General features: G+C 47.9%; 1 protein-coding gene across 1 annotated transcript in view; it reads left to right on the top strand.

Moving 5' to 3' along the window:
* Positions 1–3,943: 3,943 nt before the first annotated feature.
* PRKD2 (protein kinase D2) overlaps positions 3,944–25,164 on the top strand; it is a 40,524-nt gene continuing 19,303 nt past the window's right edge. Inside the window, exons 1-3 of the mRNA XM_061596929.1 lie at positions 3,944–5,087; positions 19,436–19,574; positions 24,623–24,754. Of these exons, the coding sequence (XP_061452913.1) occupies positions 4,857–5,087; positions 19,436–19,574; positions 24,623–24,754 (502 nt within the window). The 5' untranslated portion in view covers positions 3,944–4,856. The remainder of the gene's footprint in view (positions 5,088–19,435; positions 19,575–24,622; positions 24,755–25,164) is intronic.

The raw sequence follows: 25,164 nt of genomic DNA, 5'->3' as shown, positions 1-25,164 counted from the left end.
AGAAAAAGTGTTTCTAGAAAGCCATAAGCTGCAATACTCTACTTGATAAATTAAGCACCATTTGCAAACTTCAGTCCAGCCTTCTCAGTTGTGGCTCCCCATCTACGGTATGTGCTCCCCAGTGAGGTCTGCTTGGTGCCTTCATTGACATATTTTTGGTGCCAGGTAAAGACTTGTCTTTTTTCCCAGGCTTTTGATAACTAGGATGATAGCAATTGTTATTAGTGTGGTGCCAAAGCTTTCTGTGGCTGTATGGGAGTGATTATTGCTGTTTTATTGTTTTGTTTTTGTATGGAATGGTGTATTTGCTTTTGTTTTTTGCAGTGTTGGAAGTCATTTGAAAACCTTCAGGTAGCAAGGGACTAACAAATCTAATAAATAATAATTAAAAAAAAATTACAAGAGTTCCCCAAGAGCCTTACTCAGTCAGACCATTTAGTCCACTGTCCTGTGTCCTATAATGGGCAACCAGATACGGCTTGGAAGCCTACCAGCAGGGTGTGAAGGCATTTGCTGTTGATCTGTTGTTCTTCAGAGGTAGATTGTCTCTGAACCTGAAGGTTCCATATAGCTACTGTGACAATTTACTTCTACAAAAAGATTTATATCCTGCCTTTCAGGGAACGTGTCCTCCTAAGTGGCATGCAAAACAAGTAATATCAACAATTTAAAATCCACAGTTAAAAATAGAAGAATGTGCCGCCTTCAAGTCAATTCTGACTTATGATAACCCTATGAATAGGGTTTTCATGGTAAGTGGTATTCAGAGGGGGTTTCCCATTGCCTTCCTCTGAGACTGAGAGGCAGTGACTGGCCCCAGGTCACCCAGTGAGTTTCATGGCTGTGTGGGGATTGGAATCCTGGTCTCTCAGGTCATAGTCCAACACTCTAACCACTATCCATTTAAAATTAGCAGTGAAAATATCAGTAAGACACAGCTGTTTATAACAAAGCCTCCTGATAATTTTGGTTGTCCTTTTCTGCACTGTTATAATCTGTGAATCCCCTTTCCAAGATTCTTTGCTTCCTGTCTCACATTAAGGACTATTTGAAGAAAAAAAAAAGGCAGCTTGATTCCCAGGGGAATTCATTGGTGCAATAAATTACACCAGGCATCTACGGTAAACAAGGTAAGGGGTACGACAAGAAATGGGAGGGTCTGTGAGCATATGCAGAGATTAGTCCATCACTGAGGAACCACAAAGTGCAGCCACACTCATGAGACGAGGACAAAGGGGTGATTTTTGATCTGCTTGGCTATTTGCAAAAATGAGCTAATGAGATGCATGCCCAGGAACTCTAAGCTCAGTACTGTGATGGATGGGATGGGGCACCATTCCAGATGAAGCATTTCAAGCTCCCTGGGAATCATGACTCCTGGGCTGTCTGTACAACAGGGGATGTTCTGGCTGGCTGGTCCTGGAGCCTTTCCCCTGCAAACAGGATGTTTCTGCAAGGAAGCAACAGGAAGACTGAAGCGACCTGGCCCCTCCTAGGCCAGTGGTAAGAGGAGATGGTTTTTCTGGCTCCACCTGCTTTCTAGATTTTTTTTGGGGGGGGGGTGTCAGGGACAGCAAGTGCTCCTGGGGAAGAAGTCTTGCTGCTTTGCAGGCAAAAGGTTCCAGGCTCAGCCCTTGTCATCTTCCCAGTAGGGTTAGAAAAAAACATTCTGGGCTAAAACCCTGGACATCCACTGCCAGATAGGTGTAGAGAGACAATAGCAGAAAGCAACTTTTTATGTACATGAAAACAGTCTTCCCCAACTGGTGCCAATCTAGATGTTTCGGACTACAACTCCCATCAGCCCCAGCCAGCACAGCTGGGATTTGTAGTCCGAAACATCTTGAGGGCACCAGGGTGGAGAAGGTTGGCCTAAAAGGAAGATTTTTTTTCCAGGCCTTGTTCTGAAGGAAATGCTCCACTTAGTAATCCTTCAGGAAACCACTCCTGCCTTTGATCACAGGTGTTGAAATGCAATGCTAAATGCACACCCACATGCAAATAAGCTAATAGCACAGGCCCTGTCAAACCTATGGTACAACACCTGTGTGCAACAGCCATAGGTACAAAAATCAAAGTGCCCAGTAGCCACTAGTACCTAAGAAAGAGAGCCTGGTCACTGGACGCTGAATTGCTGCAGAGGCCAAGAAATAAGTTTTTGGCTTCTATCCAGCCCCTAAAAAAAGTTTTTCCAAGGGAAAAAAAAAAGGATGCACCCCTGACAGCAGCACATGTGGCAATTAAAATCTGCACACACTTGCAACTGCTGTTGCTGCTTATTTAAGAAAATAATTTGAAGGTGTTGCATCGTTATCCATCTCTAAAGCCAAGCAGTCTCAATCCCTGCAGGACAGCAGGTGGGAATACATGCAAGCACGTGCACACACACACACACACACACACATACACGGAAGAGCAACAATACAAATAAATTAACTAGGGTTGTCAACCAGTTAAAGAACTTTCAATTGCTAATAGTCTGTCCCCAGATTAATACAGGCTTGCAAGCAGCCACTTGCCTGGTCGTTGAGGGACAGTAAATGTTGACCACCAGGCAACTAGGCAATGAAGTAGAAGAGAACAAGGCATGTCATTGTGTGTGTTCCACAAAGGGCCAACAGGGATCTATGGACAAAGCTGGTCTAGTAAACCCTGTTGAGGGCTAGTGCCTCTTAGACTTATTTACAAGAGTTGAGAGAGTGATGGATTGACTGGAGTTGCAATTCTTTCATGTGCTTCACATGGGAACAAGACCCATTCTGAATGCAAAATATAGGAAAGTTGCACACTGAGTTCTGGGGTCTCAGGCAAAGGGACTTTTGCCTTGTCGGCCCCGGGAGATTCTTCTCAACTAGCGATGCCATGTACTGAACCAAGGGTCTGGAAAACGTGCACTTTTACTGAGTTTCACAGCTCATTCCTAAAACAGCGAGAATAATTTAGGTTTGTATCCTATGTTAGTCATACCCAGAGCAGACCCAATGAAATGAATGTACCTATGGAGAACTTAGTTGGATGCAACCATCAGCATTTATAAAGTGTTTTTTCTTTACAGAATTTGAAACATTCTTGTTTTCTCAGGCATTTGAGGGCTGAAGGGGACTGTTCCTGACAACCCAAAGATCACTGATGAAAGAACAGTTTTAACTGTAACTGTGTTTTGGAATTTTTAACCTGCTTTTCTTTTTGTTAAACTGTTTTGCTGACATGTTTGCTACCCTGAGCTCCTTTAGGAGGAAGGGCAGGATATAAATTCGATAAAAACAACAACAGTTCCGAGTATTCAGAGCACTTTGCATGCCACATGACTTATATCGGCTTCAACAAAGTGCAGTGAGCACCATTATGCCCATTCTGCAGATGGGACAGTGGAGGCTGAGAGGGAGTAGCTTGCCTGAGGCCACCTTGTGTGTTCATAGCAAATGTAAGTTTCGAACTTGGGACCTTCCAAATCATCTCAGGCTTGTAGTCACTATTCTACAGCAGCCACCTAAAGAACTTTGCCAGCTTCCAAGAGAAAAAAGAGAAAGGGGGGGGGATTGCACAGCCAAAAGGCGAGAGAGTAAAAAACTCACTGGAAGAAACCCTTTCTCCTTCAGCATCTCCAGTATGAGAAAGTACATGACTGCCTAAGACTTCCTCAAATCCTAGAGGAAATCTTTTATTATTTTGTGCCCACTCCAGCCCTAGAAAGTGGAGTTTTGGTATTCATAACCTAAACAGGAGAGGATAGAGCCGGGAGCTGTCAGCAGGTGGCGCTCTTGCACGAGGTGTAGTCGGTGGTGAAAATGGGGGATTCTACACAGGGGATGGGGAGTGAGCTTGCAGTGGGGGAGAGATCAATTCCTTGGGGTGTTGAGGACAGGATGTAGAGAATCGTCTCCAACAGCGAGGCCATTTTAGACTTTTCCTAATCCCTGGAGCCTCCCAGTTTTCGTTTGGCCAAAGGCTCGTCACTCCTACATGCTAAATACAGCGCCTGGCACAGTGGAGGAGAAGAGTCCCCCCCGTTGCCGCTTAAAACATGTACTGGAACACTTCTGCAAGGAAAGGGCTTCGGGGGGCGCTCTCTCCTACCCAGAACTGGAGAGCTTTGTAGTGGCCGCAGGACAGAGACTTCTCGTCCTTTGTTGACTTCCGAAAAGAGACGTTAAACCCACCCCGGCCCTACCGCGGAGTATAAAAGGCTGAGTGGTGCAATGGAAATCGAAGAGGTTTGCTACCGCTGCGGGGCGGAGATCGGCCTGTCTATAGCGGCGGCGAAAAATCCAATGTTTGTGGCTAATTGCTTTTAAGAGGGGAGAGCCCAGCTTCCAAACTAACCCTTAAACCTTTCTTCCCAGGATAAGTGGACTGGCCGTCCTCAAGCGGAGACAGAAACTCACTCTCCACATGCTCAAGGGGCACTCTTCCACACCCGCACTCCCGGCCCGTTCTCCTGGAAGGCATCCGAGCGCCGAGCGCTGAGCCCGTTTCGCCTGCCGGCGCTAAAGCGGCGAAGTTTGCAGGGACCCGTCCTCCCTCTCCGGCGTTGCCCGGTGCGGCGCCAGACGTTCCGGATCCACTCCGGAGCGGCGGGGCGGGGTGTCGTGACTTCACCGCCGCTGCTCGCCATTGGTCCCGCGTCTTGTCACTCAGCGCACTTCCTTCTCGGGGGAAAGAAAGGCGACAGGCGAGAGAGAGAAAGAAAGAGAGCAATTAAAAAGTTTGTGGGGGCCAGGAGAACGCCGCCGGAGTTGGTTGCGGGCCGCCGTTGGAGACGCCCGCGGCGGGGACTCCCCAAGGCGCGCCGGGCAGCCTACCCCCATGTGAGACCTTGCCGTTTTGGGGGGTGGCGGCGGAGGGCGAGCTCCGCGATGGCCTCTCCGACCGCCGGCGGCACCTCCTCAGCCTCTCCAGCCCCGATGTCCCCCGGCGCAGCCCCTGAGCCGGCTCCGGCAGGCGCCCCACCGGCCGGCGGCGCCCCGCCTTGCCACGGCGTCTCTTTCAACATCCAGATCGGGCTGACCCGGGAGTTCGTCCTGCTGCCGGCATCCTCCGACCTCGCCCACGTCAAGCAACTGGCGTGCTCCATCGTGGACCAGAAGGTAAGCAGGCAGGGCCGGCCAGCACGCCGCGCCCAGGGCTGGGCCGACGGGCGGATGGAGTGCAGGGGTGTAGTCGTGCAGGGTCTGAGGCTTAGACCCCTTACTTTTTTTGGAGCAGGGTCCTTATGTCTCCAGCATCCTACGAGCCAATCAGCATGAAACGGGAGTGCATTAGCCAGTGAGAAGAGTCTTCTAACTGATACTGAGAAGAGTCTTCTAACATGTTTCCTTGTCCTTTCCTGTTGATTTAAGTGAAAGGAGGTGAGTCCGCCACTGAGAAGATACTTCTCAGTAGCTAACATTTTCCCCATTCATGCTGACTGATTCCTAGGGACTTCTCCAAGGATCTTGTTCTCAACTCAGCAGCAAAAAAGGGGGGAAGGGGTGTGGTTGTGACTATAATGAAGGGACCCTGCACTTTTGAATTTGCAACTACACTACTAATGGTGTGTGGACTCTGGGAAGGAGGGGGCGCACGCAAGCAAGACCTCCCTTCTGTGGAGTCTCTGAGTGGGGGAACCTCGGGGGCTGTGCTATTCAACATGTAATCCCGCAACCTCGCCTTTTCTTACTCCTGATTAACAACCCCAGGTTAACTACCCTGAACTTGGTTCCCTACTGCTGTACTGCTAATGCATATTGCAGTCCCCCTTCCATTCCTTCCGTTTAAGCTGAGAGGAAGGGCAGACCCTTTATTCCTCTTCAGTTTGTGAATACCGAAGTGTGGTCAACTTTCCTGGGGCTCAAACACCAGCACGGAAGCCAAGAAGAATTTGTTTGCATTCTCTGCCTTGCTTCCTTGCCGACTCAACCCTGGCGCCTCCTGTTTGCAACCAGGGCCGGTCCAAGCCCTTTTGCTGGACAGGACTGGCCTCCCTGCCACCACCACCCCAGCACTGCCAGCTGCTCCTGCCCTGGCTTGCTGCTGCATGTGCCTTAGAGCAGCCACACCAAGCCGCTTCCTGAGGCACCATCACCCCTGAGCCTGTGGCAGAGCGATGGGAGGCATAGCCAGGTCTCCCAAGGTTGTTGGGGATGCCTTGCCAGATTTGGCCAGAAGCCTCTCCCGTCTGTGGGCAGCCGTTGCCTGGCCTGGTGGCTGGCGTAGCCAGACGCTGGTAGCCATTGGTCCCTTTCTTTTCTGTTTAGAGCGCGGCAGGCGGCCACTGTGCTCTGAAAGCCTCCCGCCATCGTCCTTCATGGACTGGCTGGCACAGTGTGGCTCTGGAGCGGCTGCCCAGGCAGCAGCAACAGAAGTGCGGGTGCCATGGTGGCAGCTGGTGGAGGTGTGTTGGTCCTGGCAGTGTGGCTGGGATGTGGGCAGGCTGGGGGGAGGCGTTCTGCCTCCCCTCCCAATTCCCCACCGGAGACAAGCGGCTCAGTGGGGCTCAGGATGAGGCTGGCCCGGTTGCCAGCACTTTGAATCTCCCCATTGGTCTTCTCTACTAGTGAGTTAAATTGCAGACTTCTTGGGGCAGCAACCTCTGGAAGTTCTTTTGAAAAGGGCATTTACTCTGCAGAAAGGGTCATGCGCGTCATTGTGCTGTGTAAAATGAATAGCTAGCAAGCATTTCATTTGAAGGGCCTCATTGTGATGGCGTTTCCAACTGTGATTTTTATTGCTCGCAAAGGACAATCGATGAGCATTTAGCGGTGGTTTTGTGTGTGTAAGAGTGTACATTTAATTGTGTGTAGGCTGGGTTTACCCAGCCCTTTGTATATATTGGAGGCTCTGTGTATACAAAAGCTCCAGCTGTGTGTTCATCTGTATGTAAACATGCAGTTTATATGTGTGTGACATTTGAGGCCTGATGCATCCACTGACTCAGTTCATCTCTGCAAAGCTCTTTACGGAACAGAAATGCCCATTGTCACCCACTCATGCAGGGGTGGGCAACTTGTGGCCCCTCTGATGATCTTGGACTCCAAGTCATGTCATCTCTGACCACTGGCAATGCGACTGGGGCTGGTGGGACTCGGACTCCAATGGCGTCTGGAGGGGCACCAGGTTCCTCCTGCCTCCGCTAATGTCTGCCGATCAAGCTGTTTGGTTAGGGCCAGTGGCAGCTGGTGACTTCCTGTCAGAGGGGCAGTGGAATCCGCGGAAGCACTTTGGACAGTTCCTTGAAAGTTCAAACCTAAAACCCGGAGCAGATTCCCTTGCCCCACTGACAGAGAGCCACCAGCCACCACTGATGTAATGTACCAATTCCAGTCTTCATGGGGAAAGTGCCGTTGCTTATCTAAGGAAAACAGCACCACTCATGCATAAAAAAGAGACATCTGCTGGCTTGGGGAGCCCTGAGGTTTGCAGAAGTAGGAGCAATCTTTTTGGGGGGGGGAACCCTAAAGAAAAAAGGGTGGGGGAATGAAATGGAGTCCCTGGAATCCTGAACAGGAACAACTCTCCACAGCAACGTTTTGTTGCAGGTCTCACTTGTAGTAGTCATAAGAATATTTGCATAGTGCTTTTTGAGTCATGCTTTGCATACATGATCTCAGTAATCCTTACAACAATCCTGTAAAGTGGGTCAGTATTATTACCCTCGGGTTGCAGATGGGAAGAGAGAGGGAGAATGATATTGAAAACAGCAGCTCTCTTGAGGCCACGTTGCGCATTTGTGGTTGAGTTGAAGCTTGGAGAGTGGGGGGGCACTGCCCAGATCACATTACAGGTCACTCCACTGCCTGGACTTCTTTCCCTCCCCTCCCCTCCCCTCCCAGCTAGTCCAGGGCCCCTCTTTCTAGATATACATGTATGTTAGTTTCGGCAAAGAAGCGGAAACAGCCGCCAAGATGCTGGCTGCTGCGCTCCGCTGGGCAGGAAAGGAGAGCTTCCTGGTTCCAAGAGGCTGAGCGATAATGTTTGGGATGTCTCCAGGATGGAAACCGCCCTCATCCACATCCTTTGCTTGGAGAGAGGAAACTTGGAAGCATCTATGCTGGGGCAGCTGAGAAGGGAGAGCAAAGTCAAATTGGGTATTAAAAGGGAAAGACCTTCTCCTGGCCAAGTTACACAGGCCCTCTGCCATCCCCAAACTACTGATTTGCCCCTGAATATCCATGGGGATCTACTTGCCCTTAACAATATTATTATTACTGCTGCTGTTATTATTATTGTTATTTATTACCCACCCTTCACCCAAAGGTCCCAGGGCAAGCCCCAACAATTTTAAAACACATAATTAAAAACAGTTAAAAGCAACCTAAGCAACATCACAGAAAACAGGGTGGGTCCTAAAAATATGCATCTCAGGGGTTGAACACCAGGGTAAAGAGGTGTGTTTTCAGCATTCGGCAACAGTTGTACAATGATGTTGCCAGTTGCACCTCGGTGGGGAGGGAGTCCCACAGCTTAGGGGCTGCCACAGAGAAGGCCCTCTCCTGGGCCACCTCCTCAAACTTTCAGGGGTGGTGAAACTACCAAAATGGCCCCCTCTGCTGATCTCAACACCCGAGAGGGTTTGTAAGGAAGGAGGCGGTCTTTCAGGTATTTGGGACTTAAGTCTTTTAGGGCTTTAAATACTAACATGAGCAACTTGAGCTGGGCCTGTAAATGAACTGGCAACCAATGCAGCTGTTTCACGAGTTCTGCCGGATATCCCTGCCAGTAATCTGGCTGCTGCATTTTGGACCAGTTGAAGTTTCCAAGTCGTCTTCAAGGGCAGCCCCATGTAGAGCGCATTAACTTAATTCCCTAAGTTGGGACTGTTATTTCCATGCTTTAAAAACCCCAAAGCAGTAATACCAAGGTTTTGCCCTTAGGCAATCTGAACGCCAATTTGTTTCATCTCTCCTATTCTGCATAATTTTAATCTGCAAATTTTTGCCTTTTTCATCATTCATTCTGGCCGTGCTGCTCACAGAGAGGGTCAAGGGCTCCCTCAACCACAGAATAACTTACTCAACCACTTCCTTGGTTTTGTACTATCTATACACTTTCAATGAGGGTTAGAAAACTTGCTTTTTCTGATTGTTTAAATTAAGGCTGGGGTTCTCAGGAAGCTGAATCCTGTGTCCCCTGCCACATTCTGGGCTCATCCATAATTATACATAGCCCTGCAAGCAACCATCTTCCTTAGGTTGTGGCAGGGGATGGGCGACTGGGGGGAAATAACAGTAGTGAGAGACGATGCTTAAAAACTATTTTTCCAGAGCTGGTGTTCCAGTCTGCTTTGCCGCCCTTGGCAGCTACATTAAGGTAAAATGGAAAATGTCAGGCGATTGATCACGTAGATCACCTGTGCCCAGGGGCAGCCCAAGATATTATTTTGACAAAAGACAAGGTGACGGCCCCAAATTCCATGGTCAGGAGCTGACTGGTCTGGCAGTTGAATCTGACTTCAACATGGGTGATGGGGCAGCTTCCTCCACCATAGCTGAGGGTAGCAGGCTTTGGACAGCTCCTTGAAAGCTCGAACTAAAACCTGGAATGGATTCCCTTGCCCACTGACATGGAGCCACCTGCCGCCACTGCAGGCTGCTTTAGGGGGTGCAGGACATGCCATGTGATGCATGCTGCGCTCTGCTGGCCAACAGAGATGAATGCCTTATGCCAGGAACAGCAACTGCTCAGGAACAGCTAAGGGGCTGTGCTTGCTCTCTCTCTCCTGCCCCCTGCTGCATATGCTGCTTGAAGCACTTTGTCTCCCTCTGCCTAATGATAGGCCGGCCTGTCCACTTCGTGTCTGTTTGGGCCCTTGTAAAGTGTGGATAGGGAAGTCGAATCCTGCTTCTCTGTATATCCTTTGAAAGTCTCCTTAAGCCCTCCTTTTGGAGGGGTAGCCCCCACCTCAGTGTTAAATAAATGAAGCATATGTTGAAGAGTGAAGAAAATACCTGTTGCCTTTGGGAAACTTTTAACATCAGAGAGAGAGAGAGAGAGGTGGTAGCACTCAAGCTGCATCATCAGCTTTGGCATTCTTGCAGTTTTTAACACAAACAGATTGGTTACTTCTGAATGCCAGGTGCTGAGATCACCATGGCAGAGGAAGGCCCCCTGCCTTCAGTCTTCCCTGGCAGCGTACCTGGCTGGTCATTGTTAGGAGCGAGACATCTAGATGGAAAGGACCCCTGGACTCACCCGTGAAAGGCAATGTTTATGTTCCCATGTTCTTTGTTTATTCTGGTATACGGCACTAGTTTTACCAATACAATATCGTCTTCCCCTTGGGATGGCTGAAATATAAAGTGTGAATTCCTTGGGTCAGACTCCTCTCTCGCCTGTCTTTTTCAGTTCCTTTATATTGCTCTGTCACGTAACCTCACAACTACTGTAATGCACTCTATGTGGGGCTTTCCTTGGCAATGATCCGGAAGCTGCAGCTGGTGCAGAATGCTGACCTGCAGAACACCAGGATATGCACATATTACACCTGTGTTGAGGGAACCACACTGGCCTCCAGTCACCTGCCAGACCATGTTCAACGCATTGTCGTTAACATACGAAGCCCTGAACAAATTGGGACCAGGTTACCTGAAAGACTGCCTACCTATGTATAGACTTGAAAGATTACTTAGATAAGGGGCTTGCAAACCTTACCCCCACCCCACGGGCTACTTGAAAATTGCTGACGGCCTTGGAGGACCACTCAATTATTTTTCTGCCTGTTGTAGCAGTTGTAGTCTAGGTGCTGTATGATTTTTAGTTGCATTTTAATGGCTTCTTTTATTTCTTATTTTGTATTTTATTGTATTGCATTTTGCATTCTACAGAATTCAAATCTTAATACACAATGTAAGAAATAAAAGAAGCAATAAAATGCAATTAAAAATCAGTATGAATATTTAATGGAGATACGCAGCAGGCCACCTAAATGAATCTTATGGGCTGCTGGTGGTCCACGGACTCAGATCATCTGGAGAAATTCTACTCATTGCATCGTGCCCTACAGAATATCATGAGGCGATAACGCCAAAAATGTGCATTTTCTGCTGTTTCCCCTGGACTATGGAACATCCTTCCCTCTGCCGCATGTGAAGCAGCAGCTCTTCAGTTGCTTCAGATGTCTTGTGAAGAGTCATCATTTGCCCAGGCTTCCCTGACCCAGAACATCACATCCTATTTTGCATGTTTGAATCATTTGAATTTCTGTTTTATTTATCTTTTATGTGGGGTTTTTATGTCTGTTTTACGGAGTTTTGGCTGTGTTGTTTTGTTTTTAGTCTGTGTGCACCTCTTTTGAAATATTAAGCAGCATATAAAAGCTTTTAAATAATGAGGAGAGACTGTAAGAACTGGGCATGTTTAGCCTGGAGAAGAGAAGACTGAGGGGAGATATGATAGCAATCTGCAAGTACTTGAAAGGTTGCCACACAGAGGAGGGCCAGGATCTCTTCTCAGTCCAGATTTCGACAGGACATCAGGGAAAACCTCCTAACTGTTAGAGCCATACGACAATGGAAGCAATTACCTGGAGAGGTAGTGGGCTTTCCGACATTGGAGGCATTCAAGAGGCAGCTGGAGAGCCATCTGTCGGGAATGCTTTGATTTGGATCCCTGCATTGAGCAGGGGGTTGGACTTGATGGCCTTATAGGCCCCTTCCAACTCTACTATTCTATGATTCTATGAAATAAGTGCCATGCACCACTGATGGCCCTGCGTCAACAGTAAAAATGTTTTTTGAGGGTGGGCGGAGCGGGGAGAGGCACACCCCTGGTGTCACTGCTTTCAGTGCTTCTTGATGCGGGGAAAGCCGGTCCGCAGGAGCCTTGGGGCTCCTCCTGTCAGGTCACTCCCTGCCCTTGCCCTGCTCTGGTCTAGCTCTTGCTTTGAACAGAAGGCTGTTCCCTGCTGGGTGAGTCACAGGGATCCCTCCCCCCCTCCCCCCCTCCCTCCCGGGCTCAGCCCTAGCCTCACTCAGCCTAGCTGACTTTATTGACTGATATTATGAGGCTGTTTCCTGCCTGTCAGGAACACTTTGGGCAGCTGGTAGGTGGAGGAGGGAAATGCATGACTCAGGCATTAACTCCTGACTTGCTGGGCCCAGGTGCCCCAGGGGTGGATTCCAGGGCTCCCTCCTTTCAGCAGTCCCTGCCCCTGGAAAGGCACCAGGCGTCTTTGCTATCCCTGTGCAGTGGCGTGAACAAACTGGATAGATGGGTTCATGCAAAGTTTCCTGAAAGTGTGATAGGTTCTGGATTAAAACTGTAGGAGGCATGCTTATTGGACTCCACAATTTATTCATATTTTCTCAGTTCAATTCCCAAAACCTGCTGTCCTGCAAATGTGGCACAATCAGCAGCTGGCGGGTGGGGGCAGAGTTCCTCTTCATGCTGTCCTTGCGGTGTCCTTGTTGCTCCCGACCACCTGGTGTTCGGTGGTAGAGCACTCCTGTACCTGGAGGTTCCATTCCTGGTGGCATAAGCCCTGTTAATCTCTGTCTGTCTGTCTGTCTGTCTGTCTGTCTGTCTGTCTGTCTGTCTGTCTGTCTGTCTGTCTGTCTGTCTGTCTGTCTCTCCCAGCATCCTTTTTGCCTGGTTAGTCAGGGCTGGGGGATGGGACCTGCTTCCCTGGCAAAGAGAATTCTTCTGGGACACCGAACCCCAACCCCCAGGCTAGCTTCCTATAGTGCAAGTGGCATTGGAGGATCTCTGTTGCTCCTTATTCCCATCCTCCTCTGACTGATGTCACTGCCTAGATGAATCAATACTGTGCAGGCCCTCCACATTCCAGTGGACCAAATGGTGGATTAATGTTTTTGAGACACTTGCTGGCAATTTTTATTTATTACATTTTTATCCCACCTTTCCTTCAGTGGTGGTGTACGTGGTTCACTCTCCCTCTCATTTTATCGTCACAGCAGCCCTGTGAGGTAGTTTAGGCTGAGAGACAGTGACTGGCCCAGGGTGAGCTTCGTGGCTGAGTGGGGATTCAAACCCTGGTCTCCCACCTTAACCGTTGCACCACAAAGTTCCTCTCCTGTTTGGAAACTGACAGGCTAGGGCCACATCTGTACCATACATTTAAACCAGTATTATACCACTTTAAACAGTCATGGCTTCCCCCAAAGGATCCTGGAAAGTATCGTTTGTTGAGGATGTTGAGAGTTATTAAGAGACCCCTATTCTCCCCACAGAGCTACAATTCCCAGAGTTCCCTGGGAAGAAGGATGGATTGATTATTAAACCACTCTGCATGTCTTAAAAATTCCTAGCATCCTTCACAAACTACATTTCCCAGGATTTTCTGGGCAGAAGCCATGACTGTTTAAAGTGGTGTAATCGTGTTTTTAATGCATGTGGCTGAGCGTGACTTCTGGGGAGTTTTTGTTTGTCATTTACAGTGTGATCCTAAATATGTTTACTCGTAAAGAGCAGCTGGTCCATGACATTTTGGTGCCTGAGTCAGAGCTGCAAATGGTGCCCCCCCCCAAAAAAAAGTCTTGAGTCTGGCCCAAGTTATTTTGGCACCTGAGGCAGAAATCCCACAAGTGCGTCTTCCCCTTCCTAGTAGTGAAAATACAACAGTAATAAATTATATAACTATCAGCCTCGTAGCCACCGGGTGCTCCCACCACACCGTCCCCCGGAGGAAGGATATGCAAGAGAAATGGCAGGAAGCCGCACCAGGGGAGTGATAACCTTTTACCTGCTTGTCACCCTCCTCCATGGTTAACATAATTTCAGTTTTCTGACACTTTCATAGAGCAGGGAGGGCGGCTTATGGGCTTCCCTTGGTGAACTCTGACTTTTATACTGTGCTTATGGATATGTTTATGGATATTGTGTATGTATTTTGCTTTGTAAAATAATTTGATTTTTTTATTGTACCTTGTGTATTCTATTGTAAACCGCTTTGAGATGTTTTAGATAGTAAATGGAAATGATAATAATAATAACAACAACAACTAACAATTTACTGCCCCTTTAATGGCACCCCAAATCAGCTGCCTGAGGCACTCGCCTCCCTCTGCCTAATAGCAGGGCCAGCCTTGTGCAGGCGTGCGTGTCACAGAAATCAGTGGGGTTTTCCCTCTGCTAAGGGTGTACATGCTGGCATGACTTTTGCCAACCTGGGGCCTGCCAGACCTTTTGGACTACAGTTCCCATCAGCCTCAGCCAGCATGGCTGGCTGAGGCTGATGGGAGTTGTAGTCCAAAACGTCTGGAGGGCCTCAGGTTGGCAAAGGCCGAGATAGCACCACTGACTGGATCGTGTGGCTCCCAAGTGGTGGCTTGTCCTTCTGAGATCCCAAACACAAACAGCAGTTTCTGGCTGTGGATTTTTAACCCTTTGTGGCAGCTGTCTCTCTGCTTAATTGGTCCTATGCCGGGTCGATTCCTGTGGCTTTCTCCCGGAGAGCCCTGGCAGAGTTGTCTCTTGAGAGGTAGCTGAGCACTCTCTGCTTCAAAGGAACTCACGGTCTAAATTTCCAAGAGGGAAAACCTTATTGCGGTGCATTCCATAGGTTTTCCAGGTTGAGACATGATGATATCCGTATGCATGTGACTTTTTTGTTCTGATTTCCGGGTGGGTGGGAGGGAGGGAGGGTGTGGGTATGTGGGCCAGTTCCTCTTACTACAGTAAGGTTATGAAGATCTGTCTGGTAGGAAGAAGGAAGGAAGGGAGAGGTCAGAGGTCAACTGGAACCTGCAAACCAGGAAACCGTTTAGGATGGGGTACCTTTTGAGTTAAAAATAGCAGCCTGGATTTGCATAATAAGTATAACCAGAAAGCTTGAATCTCCTGCAGTTCTGAGCCTGTGTAAACCCTCTCTCTCCCCCCCCCTTTGAAACGCACACCATCAATACTTCCAAGACAGGTGTTGATCTGCTGGTGTTAACCTACTTTGGCTGACTGTCAGTTTGAGATAAACCATGTAGGGATTGTGTGTGATATAAATGTAAAGCATGTGTGTGTGTGTGCATATGCATTGCTGCCTACCAGTTGCATTCACATATTGCTCTAGTTCAGAAGGCTGCCAGCCTTTCTAGCCTCATGGGCACGTGTGAATTTTTGAATGAGTGCCAGGGATGCCACTCCCTCTGGGCACTTACCACTCCAGAGAGAGAGAGAGGACAGACTTCAGTCTTCCAAAGGATCTGGGTAAAAGACAGATCCAGTAGAACTAATCTGAGCCTTGAAGCGTGCATAGAGCAGAAAGAGGAAATGGGACAGAGTGCCACTCTTCCAACTTCCTCCTGTAGCTCTGTGTGCTCAAGGGCTCCATTGTGCCCACAGGTACCATGTTGGTGACCCCTGCACTAGTTGGTACTTTCCTTCCAACCCAGAGGTGGGAAACCTCCACCCTGTGAGCCATACTTGGCCTGCCAGGTTTCCCCTCAACTGTGCCCACCTGCCCACACCTAATATGTCAGGTGTTGGGCAGGTACCAGCATGGCTTCTTAAAGTGGGAGCTGAAAATGAGCTCCTGATTGTTCCTTTGCTGGACCAAGTTGTGCTTCCTCTACCCATCAGCTGATGGGAGGGAGGAGCATGCCTCGCTCTGTTAGCACCGAATGGTGTCAGCGCAAATGGCTTGTTGCTACAGGAGCAGCAAAGCCCCTCCTTGCGTTGTGGTTCACCAGCTGGCTGTCGGGTACTTGGGAAATGCTGGGTGATGGACTTTGACGGGTGACTGGGATAATCCACCTGACAGTCCTCTGATGTCATATTGGTGTTGGGTGATTGACAGGTGGGGTGTCCCACCCACCAGTCAAAGCTGGCCTGTGGGGTCTGGCCCCCAGGCCCAAAAAGGTTCCCCACCCCTCCTGTAACCAAAGGGTCAGGGTTTTGGCCTGAGTTTCACTGAGCAACTGCACAGTTAAGCCCATGCAAACTGAAAGCTCGTCTGCCCACTTTGTTAACCCATGCATTCAATTGTGGCACATCGATGCCTTGCACCGAAAAAGGACCACCTGTCTTTCAGTTTCCTTTTTTTTTTTTTCAATAATTTTTATTCAGATTTTCATAAAACATACAAGACAAAATCATAAAACATTCAAAGACAAAAAACAAAATCAAAAATAGTTAAACAAAAAGAAAAAAAGAAAAAAAAAAAAACAAAAATAAAAAATAAAGAATAAAATATTGACTTCCCATTTGTCAAAGATCAAATCAGTTATAAGTCTATAATATATAACAATCCTGTCTCTTAAGTCATATTATAAAATCACTTTCCTCCAGTAGTTATCTTACTTAATCATCAAATCTCATAAACATTACTTTATTCTTTCCACAAAAAGTCAAAGAGAGGTTTCAATTCTTTAAGAAATATATCTATCAATTTTTTTTTCCAGATAAGCATATCGATTAATCCATCTCATTACTAATTATGATAATCTTATTGTCATAACCATAGTCAAAATAAACATTTCAATTAATCCATCACATCAGAATCTGTTAGGTTCAATAATTTCAGTAGCCATTGTTCTATTATCTCTATTAGTTCCATTTTCCATCTTCCATCTTCAGTAGTCCTGTTAAGTCCAGTAATTTCAATATCCAATCTTCCATTATCAGTATTCCATAATAATCTTGCTGTCAAAGCCATAGTCATATAGTAAGAGTCTGATGGGGATTACCTCTATCCCAAATATTTTCTTGCCATCCATTCTGAATAGGTTGCTGAAATACTGCTGTAAAATCATATCTCTGTTCTTTTTTTCAAAATACACTGGGTCATCTCTTAAAAGTTTTTCCATTGTCACATGGCTGCAGATAATTCCATAGATTTTCTCTATATTGGGCTCCATCACATCATTCCAGTCCAGAAGATTATCCATGCCATTGATAACTTTATCTCTAGAGTCTTCATTCATTTCTTCAGAGATAACATTGAGTTCCAAACAATAGATTTTATTTCTAAAGTCCATAGACTCCAAATCTTGTTCCTGTTCCACGTTGGTTCCAATCTCCGGGATCTCCTCTCTCACAGGGACCCCTATTCCAGTCTCCAGGGTCTCCTCTCTCACAGGGACCCCTATTCCAATCTCCGGGGTCTCCTCTCTCACAGGGACCCCTTCCAGGGTCACCTCTCTCACAGGGACCCTTATATCTTTAATCTCCTGCTTCATTTTACTCAATTCAATTTTCGTTATCTCAATCTCATTCATTATTCTCTGAAACATAGTTATTTCCAGATTCTCAGCCACTTTCTTAATTGCCATTTTAAAAGAAAAATATAGGAAAACCACTTCTTATTTCAGCAACAATTGGGTTAATACTCCAAACTTGGTGACATCACAGTATAAACAGAGCAGACAGCCTTATCTCTCCAATAGTTAAGTAAACAAAATGCAGTTCCCAGGATCGAAGCAATTAATGGCAATCGTCAAGAAACAGATTCGTCAAAATAAAATAGACCAAAAAGAGAGTAGTCTCAAAACAGTATAGTATTTTTCAAAATAAAAATCTGGAATAGAAATCCCTCTTCTGTGTATATCTTTAGAATGCAAATCCAGGACAGCTTTTTGCAACAAAAACAGAGATAAGCTATTAATTAGTGCGTAGCAGAGAGAAGTTATGGCTCCCCAGTGAGATGTCAAAAACTGATCAATCTGGCAAATCTCTTTTAAACAGCAACAATTTAAGTCAAGTAAAAGAAAAATATAGAAAGAAGGGTGCTTGCCTGTTAATGCGTTCTCTCTTAGAAGATAAGGTGAACGTTCGCTTTATCAGATAGAGCTTGCTGTTAAAAATCCGTCCCACTTTCGTCGGCTGGACCTCGTCCCATAAATTAATGAGATCTGGTCGTCCCAACAAAAATAGGCTTTGAGGTTAATCTCTTCGTTTCTCCCTACCCGGGAGAAGTTTAATCAGTCAAAAAAAAAGAAAAAACTGACTGATATATCTGAATAAGCTTCTTTTGAGGCAGGAGCCCGTCTCAAAAGCAGGCACAGGCTAAGTCACCCTTCCCGGAAGTCCCTGTCTTTCAGTTTCCAAAAGCTTCCCTGCCTGATTGCCCTGAGTTTCTCGTTACTTGCCATGGGCATCCCAGTGCATGGCCTTCTGCGAGCCTGGAGTTTTGTTTAGTGGGCAGTCTTTATCATAGAATCATAGAACAGTGGAGTTGGAAGGGGCCTTTAAGGCCATCAAGTCCAACCCCCTGATCAACGCAGGAATCCATATTAAAGCAGGGAGTGACCTGACAGGAGGAGCCCCAAGGCTCCTGCAGACCGGCTTTCCCCGCATCAAGAAGCACTGAAAGCAGTGGCACCAGGGGTGTGCCTCTCCCCGCTCCGCCCACCCTCAAAAAACATTTTTACTGTTGACGCAGGGCCATCAGTGGTGCATGGCACTTATTTCATAGAATCATAGAATAGTAGAGTTGGAAGGGGCCTATAAGGCCATCAAGTCCAACCCCCTGATCAACGCAGGGATCCAAATCAAAGCATTCCCGACAGATGGCTCTCCAGCTGCCTCTTGAATGCCTCCAATGTCGGAGAGCCCACTACCTCTCTAGGTCATTGGTTCCATTGTCATATGGCTCTAACAGTTAGGACGTTTTTCCTGATGTTCAGTCGAATCCGGCTTCCTGCAATTTGAGCCCATTGTTCCGTGTCCTGCACTCTGGGATGACTGAGAAGAGATCCTTTAGCTGTTTTGCCTTTTTCAAAGTTTACTGCTGCCCCAAGTGATCTCTGGGAATATGAAGGGCTTGAACCTGAAACCATCAGCAACTTGTAGGTACTTGTCTTTCTGTCTGCCTCCCTGCCATATCCCAAGTATGAACCTGCTCTTTAAAAGCAGCCTGTTAAAAATTGGCAGCATTCAGACTGTGTTGGAGTTAACTGAGCAGTACAAAAGTGTATTGAAATGCATGGAAGGTAGGTCATTACTTTTACTGTTGTGATATGAGTTTGGGAGTCTTTTAATAATATTATTTGCCACACAAGTGAAATAAAGCAGGCTCAACCCTGCTGGGATTTCCTAAAGCAACAGAGGAATGAGCAGGACTCGGGTCATATCAATTAAATCATTGGTCCATAAATAGCGCAGCAACTCTGCAGGGGAGGGCCCTGGCTCAGTGGCAGAGCCTCTGCTTTGCATGCAGAAGGTCCCAGGTTCAATCTCCGGGTAGGGCTGGGAATGTCTGAAACCGTGTAGAGCCGCTGCCAGTCAGTGTAGACATCACTGAGCTAGATGGACCATTGGTCTGACTCAGTATAAGTCAGCTTCCTATGTTCCAAGGGTGTCTCCCATCCCTCCTCCCCAAGATCCTTTAATTCAGCCTTTGCCAACCTGGTGCCCTTCAGTTGTTTTTGACCATCAGCCTCAGCCACCTGGAGAACATGGAAAGCATGTGCGCTCCCTGTGGACTTTGGTCCCTCCCAATCCCAAGGTATCTTCTAAGTTTTCCTTGCCGAGGGGCTGTTCCTACCCACGTCTGCCTCTTTCTTTGCAGTTTCCAGAGTGTGGCTTCTATGGTCTCTACGACAAGATCTTGCTCTTCAAACATGACCCGTCATCGGCCAACATCCTGCAGCTGGTCCGAGCGGTTGGTGACATCCAAGAAGGGGACCTGGTTGAGGTGGTGCTCTCCGGTGAGTTACCTTAGTAGAAAGGAGCAGATAAATCATATAGTAAGCTGTCTTAGATCACGTTGGACCATTGGTCTGTCAAGCCCTGTATTACTTACTCTGACTGGTAGCAGCTTTCCAGAGTCTCAGGCAGAATCTTTGTCACAGGGGTGGGGGACATGTGGCTCCTTGGGCTATTTATTTATTTTTCTGTTATTTAAATCATTTAGATACTGCTTAATCGTTAGCATTTCTAAGCAACGACTACAATTCCTGTCATTGCTGACCATTGGCCATACTGAGTGGGGCTTATGGGAGTTTGCGTCCCACAACTTCCTGAGCCCCACAGGTTCCCCGATCACCTGTGCTATATGTGATCCTTCCAACCTGCCAAGGAGCGAACATGGGACTTTCAGCATGCAGAGCACCTGCTCCGCACCCGAGTGCTTCGGGATCCTCAGATTTCTGCATTTTTATCAAGGAGGAAGAGAAGAGATTGACAACTTTCAGTATAGATTACTGCAATGCACTCTACACGGGGCTGCCCTTGGAAGCTGGTGTAGAATGCAGTGGCTTGGCTGTTGAGCATTGGGGCCAAAGGAGAGCTCATCAATCCAGTTCTCACAGCGCTGCACTGGCTGCCATGAGCAATCAGGCCCATTTAAAGGTGTTGGAGCTAGTATGCAAGGCCTTACATGACCTGGGAACCAAGTATTTGATGGAGTGCTTTTCTGCACATGTCCCAACTGCCGTTTACAGTCAGCTGGTGAGGCCCTTATCTCAGTGCCACTGCCATGGGTAGCTAGGGGTATGTGGACACAATACTGTCTCCCAGGGGGAGATGAAACCTACGTTCAAGGAGAATTTGAAGGCATTTGTATTTGTCCAGGCCTTTCTTTTGTATAGAAAATTTGTAAACCATTTGAGCCTGGCTGGGAGTCCAGAGTCTATGAGTTCAAATCCCCTCTCGTGTCTCCTGGGCGTCAAGGGCCAGCTAAAGATCACGCCCACAGTGAGTGGCTCAGGGGTTATGTGCCCTGCCACCTGTGCAGCCGTGGGCAAGCTGCATAGTCCCAAGGAGCCCAGTTGCCCCCCAGCTGGCAGTTGCGGGCAAGGAAGGGGCTGGCTTGTGCAGCTGTGGCAAGCTGAGCAGACCCTAGCCAGCTGGGGAGGACTAGCCTCAGAGGGAGGCCATGGGAAACCCCCTCTGAATACTGCTTACCACGAACACCCTATTCACAGGGTCTCCATAAGTCGGGATCGACTTGAAGGTAGTCAATTTTGTTGATCTAAGAGCTCTCCAAACAGTGTTAAAATAAAACAGTAACACACACGCACACACAGAGCTAAAATGTAGGCACTGTCGTTTTTATGTTTGGGGAAGGGCTAAAGCTCAGTGACAGAGCACATGGTTTGCACGCGGAAGAGCCCTGATTCAGTCCCTGACATTTCCAGGAAAGGCTGGGAATGTCCCCTGTATTGAAATCTTAGAAAACCTCTGCCTGTCATTATAGACAGTACTGAGCTAGATGGACCAATGGTCAAATTTGGGCTTGCATGTTCCAATGAACCTTGTGAGCGATGCCGCCGGGAGTCATGCACTCCCAGCAGGGTCACCCGTGGCGGTAAGGTCAAGAGAGAGGAACCAGACAAAGAACAATCCAAGAAAGTCCTCAACGGCAGAACAGGCGGAGGATAACAATGTGTACTTTACAACGGCTGTGAAGGCGGATGAAGGCTGCAGCAGATAAAAGACTTCCAATCGTCATGGTATCCATGCCATTGGATCAAAGCCTTTTTCTGTCAAGATTGTGTGTTGATCGTTGTGCTCCAATCTCCCCACATAAAACAAATTCACACACAGGTGTCTTCCAAGCAAATCCATCTGGAAACCTATGTCCTCACTGTGGGAGGCTGTTTGGATCCAGAATTGGCCTCCACAGTCACTTACAGACCCACTGTTAAATACCTTATCTTGGAAGACAATCTTACTTGGCCAATGAATGAATGAATGAATGAATTTTAATTATTTGTCTGTTGGATATGGTTTCATCAGGTTCCATGTTGCTAACCACTCTAGGCACTCTTCAGAGTGGAAGGGCAGGATATACAGGTACACTTAGGTTTTTTTAAAAAATATTCCCAGTGGAAGGGGAATAGCATCAGGTATTTTCATATCCATCTGTCTGATAATCTTGGCAAAGTAGTTAAGGATAATATTGAACTTTAGCTTAATAATATAAGAAAAGATTTAGCTAGGTGGGGGAAATATTCCCTTAGTTGGATAGGAAGGATTCTTGTCAGTGAAATGAAAGTAGTACTAAAGTTTGGATTTGGTTTTGTGGGGGGCTTCCCCAACCCAGTGCCCTCCAATCGCTGCGGACTACAGTTCTCATCAGCCCCAACCAGTCAGGAAGGAAAAGTTTTAACCTACGTCTGTCCCTCAAAGATACTCAAAGTGGGAGCAGGTGGTGGTGGTAAGAGAGTCAGGCAGGAGGGGAGAATTGAGTTCAAAGAAGCCTGCTCTGAGAAGTGAGCTGAATCTGGATCTGGAGAAGGCATCACTGATGGAACTACCGTGCAGTGCTCTCGATGTCTAACTCAGGAGTGAGCCCCCTTGAGGTCACTGGCCCATGATCCCAGCTAGTTTTCCATAGGGCTGCAGCCGTAAGAGTACTAGAATACTTTGTCAGGTGACACACAAGTCAGCTTATGGAACTCTCTGCTACAAGAAGTGGCGATGACTACAGGGCTAGAGGGGGAACCTCAGGCCTCGGGGCTAAATGCGGCCTTTTGGGTCTCTCTTTTTGGCCCTTGAGACCTCCCCCAGGCAAGACCTCTGTTTCTTGCATAGGCGGAATGTAGACTCCTGGGAAAAGGCAACGGTCACCTCAGTTACTCCACCCACTTTTGCCCCTGGCCCAACCCATCACTGGCATTCAGCCCCCGGAAGCTTGCCCAGAAGGGAAGGCGACCCTCAGGCTGAAACAGGTTCCCCACTCCTGGATTAGAGGAGGAGAGGTCTATGGAACCTCCTTGTTCAGAAGCAGCCTACCTGTGGAGGCTCAGTGCTGGGGACAAAAAAGGGGCTGGTGCCATCAAGCTCTGGTAGGGGGCTTCCCACAAGCACCTGGCCGGCCACTATAGCAAGGACGCTGCATTGACCTTCTGCTCTGATCCAGCAGGATCCTTTTTACGTTAGGTCCCCGGGGCTGGAAGGTGTGGGTGAGGGTTATGCTAGGCATGGCGAAGCTCAAGGCAGCAAACTGGCTGCTAGTCATAAAGGCTTGCTGGAACTTCCCTTTTCAGAGGCCATTGGCTACTAGTTGCCTTTGTTTTAACGCTTGTGGGCTTGTCCTGTTGGGGCATCTGGCTGGCCACTGGGGAAAAAAACAGGATGCTTTATTAGATTTGCACCCCCTTTCGCCAGGATCTCTGGGACCCTCCTTGTGTTCTTTGTCTTCACACTAAGGGCGTTGGCGCAGTCCTGCCTTCCCATGCTGGCTGGGGCTGATGGGAGTTGTAGTCCAACACATCTGGAGGGTGCCAGGTTGGCAAAGACTAGCAAAGAGAGCCTCTCTCCCCCCCCCCCCGGGCCTAGATCTTGATGATGCTGGAGGTGGCAGGTGATGTTTTTGAATCTGACGCTCAAACCACAGGGCAGGATGTGGGTTTTCAGTGCAGGCAACCCCTTCTGCGCTTGGGGGAAGGGTGGTGGAAGCTGGCAGTGGTGCTTTGTGCTGGACACCCATCCGCTTGGGAGGGACTAGGGAAGTCCCCAGAAATGGCTGCTGTAGCCTAGGGCAACGATGGCAGCAGCAGTGGTCAAAATTAGAGGACGTCCAGGTAGGTTTCTTTCCCCACTCCCTTATTTTATCATCGCAACAACCCTGTGAGGTAGGATAGGATGAGAGATAGTGACTGGGCCAAGGTTATCCAGTGGCCACTTGTAAATTAGTTCAGCTCAGTGTTGTGTGTGGAGCAAACGTTGCCCCCAGGTTGATTAATGCACAGGGATGGGCTATCTTGAGCCAAGATTGTCTCTGAGAGAGTGGAAAGCGCCTTCTTTCCCTGTCCACTTAGTTCCTATTTTTAAATTCCTGCCTGGGGAATGTTAGCTCTTGATATAATAAATCGCATTCAGTGTCATTGTTGAAGCAACCCTGTGAGAGAGATATCAAGTTAGGCTGGGAGGGGGCGGTTTGGGCAATGGCACCCAGAGAGCATTGTGGTTGGAGCCAGGATTTGAATCCAGGTCTCCCAGGGTTGATGATTTGAACCACCATGCTTGAGACATTTATTTTTTTAATTTAATGAATAATTTGAGAAAATACAGTAAAATAATCTATATTATTTCAGTCTTTAATTTCACAATTTCCACGTTCTCAAGGGTATGAAATCATCACTGACCCTGTTTGCACATCTCTGTAAGTTGTAAAGCAGCCTTTGCCAATCTGGTGCCCTGCAGGTGTTTCAGATTACAATCCCCATCAGCCCCGGCCACTATGACTGATAGTCAGGGATAGTGGGAGCTACAATTCAACCTATTGGGAGGGCATCAGGTTGGCGTAGGCTGCTGTAAGCAAACCATGATCAGCTAGTTGAGAACAAATCATGGTACATTCACATGTTTTATTTTCTTATTCCAAGACAAATAGAACTGCCAGAAGTACTTTCTGTTCTTCAGCCTAACATATTTTTGCGCATACGCCTTTTTCAGACGGAGGGCAAAATTCCCTTATGTGGAACCTTTCAGGGGCCACGTGCCAGGGTGCATGGGGGCATGAGGCAAAAGTGGACAGAGCAACCGATGGAACTCCATCTTTGTACCATGCAAAAGCCAGATTTCTGCATTTAGTTCACACACGTGCACACCATCCATGCAAGCAAGAGGCAAAAGACACTTGAAGAGGGCACGGGGCAGGGCTGGTGAGGGCCAGAGAGGGCCATATCCGGCCCCTGGCTTGAGATTCCCCAGCTCTGCTCTATGATACTAATCTCTGAAACAGAATTGATGTTCCCTTTTTGAGACATCCTGGTTTCTTCTAAGCACTGCTGTCCTCTTTTCGCAGCCTCAGCTACTTTCGAGGACTTCCGGATCCGCCCTCACGCCCTCAACGTGCACTCGTACCGCGCTCCGGCTTTCTGCGACCACTGTGGGGAGATGCTCTTTGGCTTGGTGCGGCAAGGCCTGAAGTGTGACGGTGAGCATCCCTTCCAGCCTCCCAGGCCTATTTGGAGTCAATGAGGTCTGTGCACATGACAGTCGAGCTGCTTGCCCTGATGTGCCACACCAGGGGCAGGGAATATCTGCACACACCTCCAAATGTTGCTGGACTCCAGTTCCCATCGGGCCCAGCCAGCATAGCCAGTGGTCGGGGATGATGGGAGCTGTAGTCCAGCAACATCGGGGGGGGGGAGCAGCACAGGCTGCCTACCTGTAACATACATGGTTTTTGTTTTCTTCTAAGTAAAGGGCTTGTATTTCTTTAGCTCTGGGTGTGTTCTAGTATTTTGCAGCAAAGAATTGATCCTGCATAAATTATGGAAACTACACAATTTAAAAAACATTTTTTCTTGTTTTGCATACTTTCCTCCACAGTTTCCGTAACTT

The sequence above is a fragment of the Rhineura floridana genome, chromosome 15, assembly GCF_030035675.1.
Source record: "Rhineura floridana isolate rRhiFlo1 chromosome 15, rRhiFlo1.hap2, whole genome shotgun sequence".
Taxonomy (NCBI): Eukaryota; Metazoa; Chordata; class Lepidosauria; order Squamata; family Rhineuridae; genus Rhineura; species Rhineura floridana.
The sequence above is the reverse complement of the archived record's forward strand: the minus strand, read 5'-3'. Positions and strand labels throughout refer to the sequence as shown.